Below are 8,674 nucleotides of genomic sequence, written 5' to 3'. Positions count from 1 at the left end.
TCACACACACACACACACACACACACACACACACACACACACACACACACACACACACGGCTCAATCTACTCCCTTTGCCAACTCCATTAACTGTATGGACACCTGCTACCCCATTAACCTCATCTGCCCAGCCCATCCCAAACCCGGCCCACACACACACACCCATATCCCCCACCCTGTCTGCATGACAAAGCGTGTGTGTTTCAAATCTCCCGACACAAAAAATGAAAGTTCCCTCACATATCCTTTCAACTGTTACAGCACAGTCTGATTGTTTGTGTTAATTGTTATAAAAAGAACGCGAGTGCATAAAAAAACTCACTTATCTTCGGTCATTATCCATCTTGTGCTTGTGCACAATTAAGCTTGACAGCTGCATCTATTTAATGTCCAGTGGTTACTTTTTGTATGACTGGCAGCTTTCATCAGTTCCCACGTTTGCAAATTAAGCTGCAGATTGGAAAGGAAACTAATTAACTATTAATTAGTCTTTTTCAAACAGACTTTTTCTGCCATTGTCACTCATTGTGCCTCTCAGGCAGTAAAAAACATGCGCTTGTAAATTCATGCATTTATGCATAAGCAATCAGGCACAAACACACACATGCATCTCTTTGGTCTTAGGTGTTAAGTAGAAAAGAAGCACATTACTAGAACAAAATGGCAAAGTAAGTGAAGTGCTCTTAATGAGATGTATTATGTACTTTGTTTTTCTTTTCTTTTTTAAGTGGGGGGGGACGTGCATTTAGAAATGAAATCAAATGTATTTATGTGCACTGACACATTTGCACGTGCACACCAAACTGAGTGTGTGCCACTGAATATGGATCAGCGTTGTGGGAGCGGTCACCATAGTTACACTGACTGGTGTGTTTCTCAGCAGCATAGGATCTCTTTTGGTGGAGGCTAGGGGTCTGTGGCTTCACCGCAGGATAGCAGCTCAGAGCGCTGAGGGTGCTTGGGTGCTTGTGTGTGTGTGTGTGTGTGTGCGTGCGTGCGTGCGTGCGTGCGTGCGTGCGTGTGTGGAGGAGTAAAGTGGAATTCTCTCGCCGGCCAGTCATCATCACTCTCTGCACAGAACAGCAGAGGGGGAGGAGCAGACTAAATCCCAAGGGGAATGGGGGTGGGTTTGTCTTTTAACTGGGCAAAGAAGGTGCTCGTAAACAGCCCAAGGTAGATGTGGCTGCTAAACAGAGATTCTTCATCCGACACTGTAATGACGATGAAAATATCTGGTTTGGATCACGCTTTAGGCCGTTTCTAATTAAAGCTCTTTGAAGAGGAGGTGGGATGGGCATAGCATTGTTTAGAAAATAGTGGGGGAGGGAGGTCAGCGGCTATTCACTGGAGGAGGAGGTGGAGGAGGAGGTAGCCGGAGCACTGTTTGAGTGAGAGGCATAGTTACATGCAAATCAGCCCAAGAGAACACAAACGGGTTACAAACTGAATGGCTAAAGGGTTGCTGTTTGGTTGTTATCACAAAACATGAGATACGATCTCAGGCGAGACCAAGTGTGAAGTAACAGCCACTATATCCCAGGTAGTTGTGATGTGGGACAGTCCAGCAGTAAACCAGAAGTGCTGCTGCAGAGTCCAAATCAGACACAAAGCAGACGCTGCCTCTGCTCCAACTTTCCTGATTCATTGTGGCAGGCAGGAAGTCTCCCCCGAGAAGTTTGCAGCACTTTACACTCGTCTGCCCATGTGGATCGGAGAGAGATCTGGGTCACAGGGGAGGATCATCATTAAAAAAACAAGACGCCGCATGAGAAGACTAGCGGTGATTATTCAAAACTAACTCTTTTTTTTTGAGATTCTGATGTATTGCTCTGCTAGCAATAAAGTTATTACAATCTTAAATTGTCCTTGATCTCTTATGAAAGCTCCATTGGAGGAAAGGTTACTTTATTTTTTAAACTAACTTTTCACATTTACGAGCCCAGAAAAAGGAGGAAACCTGATAACAGCAAGTGGGTTGGAGTAAAACTGCAGTGGTAGTTGGGTGTGAATTTCTGTAGCAGACTGTGAAGTCTGAACGACAAGGCAATTACTTGTCCTGTGAATAGTAGACACTAGTTACAAGTATTTGACTTTACTTTGGGGGCACCTGATGCTACAAAGTCCACAAGTGCAAGCGCATACTCATCGTTCAGTTGTATTGATCCATTGCCAATAGGCCATTGCCATTGCCTGCGTTTTTATTACCCATCCTTTAAACAAATATTTACTGAAACCTACCACACAGTTGGTGGATGATAGCCAGGCTGACAGTCTTGTTTCTGATTCTCTATCCTTTGTTTTCTATCAGTTGAGTCAACAATGTTGTGATGTGAAAAAACAATAGCACAAAAGGCATCTTGTCATGAGTGTACAAGAGTACGTGGTTATAGTAGTGCTTCTGATGCAAACAAGCTTGCGTGCAACTACAAAATGTAGCCGGCAAAGAAAATAACAAGGGAAGGAAACAGCACTGCAATCAGACAGCTGCATAAACCTGTGTTTCCCCTGACAGAGAGAAGTAGGTGCTCTGTTTCAGGATGTAACAACAGACAAAAATAATGAGTGACAAAACTTGGGACAATCACACGCCAAACTTTTCTGTAGGATATATATATATATATATATATAAATAAATAGCACTACATCAGCTATACAAACAGATAGGCAGTGAGTTATGGCACTTTTCCTCACTGTCTAGACTGCACTTGCTGTTATGTCAGCTGAGAGATACAACACATGGAAAGCATTCCAAATGTAGCAACAGCTGAGTGAAGATGCAGAGCAAGAAGACGCATTAGCTCGACCACACAAGCTAAAATCCCTGTCAATATCTGGGTGGGAGCCTCCAGCTGTCATTCCTATGTTGGACAGTGGAGAGGCTGGGGTGTGGCAATGCAAACTTTGAATCCCAGCAAAGTTTAAAATCCCTGTGAGATGACCTCAGCTTTCCCATGACCATATAAAGATCATATTTTATCCTGTTCAGCTTTAAGTAGATAGTTACTTGAATCTATATGCAAACAAGGAAGCTTCCTTTAACATGATAACCAAAGACTAGACAGAAATAAGTGAGGTTCATTACATTGGCTCTTCCATGTCCCAGTTTTCTTTCGCTGTTGATTATAGGCTTCACAATACTAAATGCTCACATTTCCATGAGAAACTTGGAATAATAAAATGGGTCTCTCTAACCACTTTCAAGTGTGTGAATTGTCACAACACAAAATCTATACTTGAGTGGCTATAAGTGCTAGGGCGACTGTGGCTGTGAGGGAGTGTGGTCGTCTTTCAACCAGAAGGTTGTGGGTTCGATCCCAGCCCATGCAGTCAACATGTCGATGTATCCTTGGGCAAGATACTTAACCCTGAGTTGCTCCCGATGGCATGGCCAACGGTGTGTGAATGTGTGTGAATGTTAGGTCCTAGAGTAAGGTACACTGCTCTGTATGAATGGGTGTGAATGGGTGAATGACATGTAGTATGTAAAGCGCTTTGAGGGGTCTTAAAGACTGGATAAAGCGCTATATAAGTACAGTCCATTTATATCCTTTTTTCTACAGCACAAACGTTTGGAAAGATGAATCCACCATAGTTACGCCTATAAAGGACATGAATTATTGAGAACCTTCAAGTTGTTTGATTGGGAATTATAGAGTGAGAGATGTTTTGAAGTTTGATGGTGTTACTTCAGCTTCTTAAAACTTTCCACTCAATAGCACTGTAATGAGCCAGGATAACAGGCTATTGTTTCAGCGCCTCTTCTGACTTGAAACCACTGATCAAAAATATCTTCAATCATGTCACTATAAGATAAGGATGACTGAAAGCACAGGGAGACAGAAATATAATGAAGGAGCATGAGGGAGAAACAAGGTGCTTTCAAAAGTGATTAAAACACTGGTCTTCATCTATTTCTGTATGGAGTCTTGAACTGTGTATAACATCAAACTGTGCAAGCTAGCAGTGTACTGTATTCTTTTTATTCCAATACATTTATATTATTATTCTGTGGAAATGCAGATTAATTACATATTGATTTGAAAAGTCTGCTATTATTGTGATTTTCATCACAATAATAAATAACACAAAAATGAATGCTGGCAGGATGCATGTTTAAAGCCTGCCGAAATATTTTCATACGCTACAAAAATTAATGAAAAGTAATGCATTGAAGAAAAAAGTATTTTTCTTCTACTGTTACACAGGGGTTTGATTTTAAGCTGAATTATGACATGAAGATGCAACTGTCAGCCTGATTCTGTGTATATTGGTTATATATTAGATGTGCTTTGAATACAAAGGACACACCCCAGTTTTGCCACCCTGCATGAATTATTTATAACATCTTTCCTATATTCACAACCAGCCATCTGACAAAGGTTTCGCAAATGCATTCATAACGAGTTCAGATACGTGTGAACAGGGTGAAAACAGCACCTGGTTTACTTAGTAGGCAGAGAAAATCGAGATGTATATAAAACATGACATCATGACAAATACGAAAATAACTGAGGGTGGCAGAATGTGCATCTTGTTAGCCATAAGCTTTAAAATCTTCTCTGTACAAAATCTGCTCTGAGACCAGCTTATAAACCGGACCAGTGGCAGCTCATCTGAACCCAGGCACCTGGAGGCTGCTCTCCTGTCAGCCCAGTAAATGGAAACCACTCAGGCATTTCACAGTTAAACCAGCCATCCTTGCACATATTACATTTCAATTTAGTTATATAAACTGTGGGACGTCTTGGGTACTTTAGATTGGCACCCCGTTTCAAACTCACTCTTACAAAAACAGTAGCAATCCCCCCAAAAAGCACCACACAAGCATCTTTTTCACTCTGCGGGGGTGGCTAATAAACATTCCTTCCTTCAGGCAACTCTTTTATATTCTTTATACCATATACCCCGGTGCCACAAATAAGCACGCACGCGCACCCATCAACACCTGGTTGCAAAGTCAGCAGCGGATATAACCCCAATATAAGATTTGCCTCCCAAAAAACGAAGCACCTCTGGGTTTAACAATGACTGATACAGCTGTCATCCACCCTTATTTTATTCTTCCTTCTGAACAAATGCATGTGCCAGCCGATTGATGAGGCAGAATCTGACAAATGAAAGACCCAAGCACATGTCATTGACACAGCTGCTTGTACGTAAACACTAAGAGTGGGATAAACAATTGATATGCATGATTGGATTATGTGTCCTTCCATAAAACACTTTAAATCTGTATATGCTCTCTAGTCAGATCAGCCTTTTGCCATTGTGATTTACTGTAATGGTGTTGGTGTGTTGATGGCAAATGGACATTCTGCTGTATGCGTAACATCAGAAGTCTTGTTCTGTCTGAGCAACAGTCCAGCCCCAAGCAAAGTCAGTGAACTACCATGAGAGACTTGATTTGAGAAGCCACAGAGCCAGAACATTTTGTCATCTTGCCTTCCATAACGACTTCATTATCAAAGAAATTGCCAATATATTTTCTGTCAATCCACTAATTTGTCTGCTCTGGAGGATCCCTTTGCAGCATATCACAAAGGAGAATTGCCAGCCTAATGCATCACCAGTAATGCTGGCAATATTTCATAACAGCATTAGAAAGTATCCTGAGTCCTCTTGTGGTTTGTGCCAGTGATCCAAACACTCCACATAAAACCACTCTTTTCTAACACATGAAATGTCCTTCACCACCTCAAACTGCATCCCGTTTAACCACATGACTCATGGTTATTATGCAATATGAAAACCCTCCGTTTTCCAGCCTACACAGAGATTAGGTCTGAATTGTTAGTGTGTGCACTGTGCAGTCTTATCTACTGTACATGGAACAATGCACCTCACGTTTTATTCGGGAAAACACATTTGTAGCCCCCAGTCCCAGTGAGAGTGAATTCTGATGTGGGGAAAGGGGACGTGAGGAAGGCAAGACGCTGACTGGTAATCCTCTTGGCCGAGGGGGGGCCTCCAGTGGGCTGACTTCCACTCCCACTCACGCCCCCCTTCAGCACTGACAGGCCTCCCCATCCAGGAACAGAAAGGCCATCTGGTGTTTGTTTGGGACAGTTCACAGGCAGGATGTACTGTGCTTATGAGTGTGTCAGCAATCATGCCTGTATGAGTGTTTATGTGTGTGTAATAGGCTTTGGGCAACATGCTTGAACTCGCATTTGTCTGTGAAAGCCAATAAATTGCAGGTGAGTTACAAATGTGTGAGGACCGAACACACAGTGGATTTGCCCTGAGGGATTACTGTACAACAACTAATACTGAGTGTCTTCACACCCCCTGGATGACTTCATAGCCTGGGGTGTTGGTTATGTGTGACCCAGGAGTGTCTATGATGTGAGTGTATACATAATCAGTACTGGAGGTGTGTGAATACACTTTATGCGTGGATGACTGCTATTTGACTACAGGCAATAGCAGGTTGTCTACAAGAACAGATCATGAACACAGGAGGTCAGACTGTATAGGGTTAATCTGTGTGACTGGAAGTCCAAATATCACATTAACCTAGTTCAACACACACACACACACAGCTGTTCACAGGCATCTGTCATTATTGCAGTGATTATCGATGTAGTCTACTTCCACCTGACTCACGATGATGACTAGTAGGTTAGTTGATCCCCCAACTGAATAGAACAGTAGCCTACATTTGTCATACAGGTGTGCCTCTTTTATCTAGCAGAGAGTGGAAATTCACAGTAGAGATGAAGACTGAAAGCTTCTTTAGATTACTTACCAAGCAGCGCACAGGCAAAAAGGAGCGCACCGGTTGCCATTGTTTGTTGCCCCGCAGATCCACTTGTAATATTCCCTTCAGATGAGGAAGGGGGTGTCTGGTCGGGTTTGACAGTGTGGTTAACCGCTGGTCCTGAATCGTAAATAAGATCTACGAATCCCGGGTGACAAACACGGCTGGGGCTTGTCCTGAGAGTCAAATCCACAACCAGTTAGTCCGTCGGGTTGCCAGCGTCCGACTCACCTCTCCGGTGTCCTCCTGATTTAAAAAGGGGAAAAAAGCTGGGGTGAAGCTTCCCCCTCACCTATCTTCCTTTTTATCACTGACGGCTTGTGCGTATGGCAGGCGCCTGGGCGACCCAACCCACTCCCGGTTTACTACGCATCCGAGACTGCGGAGGCGATTCACACGCGCAGCCCCCTCGGAAATAAAAGACGAAAGTCCAGCGTGACTTGTGCGTATTTGCACAACCTGACTAGACAAGAGGCTAAAATGTGTACACAGGGGATCGGAGAGAGTGCTGCCGGTGTGGAGGCAAGCTGGAATAAGTCCTTGCTATGATTTTCCTCCCCTTCGTTGATGGGAGAGCAAATCCTATCTGGCTCTGGCTTTCTCCACGGCAAATCCCGGAGACTATAATCAATCTCCCACTATCGCTCCGCAGAAAGCCCAATGGGCGGGCGCTCTAGATGAATCAGACAAGGCTTTGTGCTCTGACACAATAAATGAGATTAATCAATGCGCACTCTAACCCCTAACATTGGGTTCTTAATTGTACTACCAATACACCTGAGCCAGTGTGTCCTAATTCAAAGCACGAAAATGCGCAAAAAAAATTGCAAGATGTCTTAACAGCCATAAAAAAAAGCTGGTTCCAACACTAATTATAATCTGTCTTAAATGCTGTGATCTGGTCCCAGACAGAAACAGTCCACTGCGTTTTCTTCTTCCAAGGTTATTTCCCTGCTTCCGGCTTGGCAAATCACTTTTGTTTGCCTGAGCAGTTTGAAAACTTAGCAGCGTGCTGTCTGCCCCCACCCCCTTTCAAAGACCACGCCCCGGCCGTGTGGGACACCGTCCGCTGTGGGAGAGAGGCATAGGGGAGAAGCCACATTTGCATTTCTGAATTTAAATTCTAGGCCAGGTCGTTGGTGGTTTGAATAGGTTAAGCGAAGTGGATTGTAATTTAGCCTCTAAAGATACCAATTTTCTCATCGTTTTATTCTGCAGGGTAAAGTTTAACCAGCGTTTGACTTTAATAATTATGGCACTAAAATTGCACTATTCTCCACATAAAAATTGCATAATGATTGGGTCTTCCAAATGAAATATAAACACATCCATTTTATAAATCATTTATGGTGTTTACTTTTTTTATGCTGATCACCAATATCACCTTCTCATGCATAATTAACCCAGAAGTGTGTTATGGACAAACAATTTCCATCTCTCACACACACACACACACACACAACTGGCAATCAGCATAATAAGGTGCCACACTGCTTGGTAACTGTAGGGAATATCCGCACAAACTTTTTTTTCACATTCAGCACATTATAGTTCACCTTTCAGAGAATGCAAATTAGAAAATCAATCCCTCTTTGATTCAAATCATAAGCCAAACCAAGCATTACTTTGGAATATGCAGTTCATTATTGATTAGGACGACTCAATATTAGGAGTATCTCAAAATAGACAGGGTGTAAGAAGTTTGAAGGGAAAAATAAAGTAGCACTTTGAGAAAATACTGGTTTGGTGGGAAGTTGAAGTGAATGTAAGAGTGTTGGAAATGCCATAAATATAGACTACAAACCAAAGCTCCCTTTTTGTATTATATAAATAAATTAGCAGGCTTTTGCATGTGCATACAAAAGAAGTAATTGCAATGGACCCATCTGGCATTGTCTTTATCAACTGTGGAT

General features: G+C 42.7%; 1 protein-coding gene across 1 annotated transcript in view; it reads right to left on the bottom strand.

The window, feature by feature from the left end:
- igsf3 (immunoglobulin superfamily, member 3) overlaps positions 1–7,724 on the bottom strand; it is a 75,738-nt gene extending 68,014 nt beyond the window's left edge. The window contains exon 1 of the mRNA XM_010797158.1: positions 6,750–7,724. Within this exon, the coding sequence (XP_010795460.1) occupies positions 6,750–6,789 (40 nt within the window). The 5' untranslated portion in view covers positions 6,790–7,724. The remainder of the gene's footprint in view (positions 1–6,749) is intronic.
- Between the last annotated feature and the right edge of the window lie 950 nt (positions 7,725–8,674).

Source organism: Notothenia coriiceps, unplaced genomic scaffold, assembly GCF_000735185.1.
Source record: "Notothenia coriiceps isolate Sejong01 unplaced genomic scaffold, NC01 NC01_scaffold00037493, whole genome shotgun sequence".
Lineage (NCBI taxonomy): Eukaryota > Metazoa > Chordata > Actinopteri > Perciformes > Nototheniidae > Notothenia > Notothenia coriiceps.
This window is presented reverse-complemented; position numbering and strand designations above follow the sequence as displayed.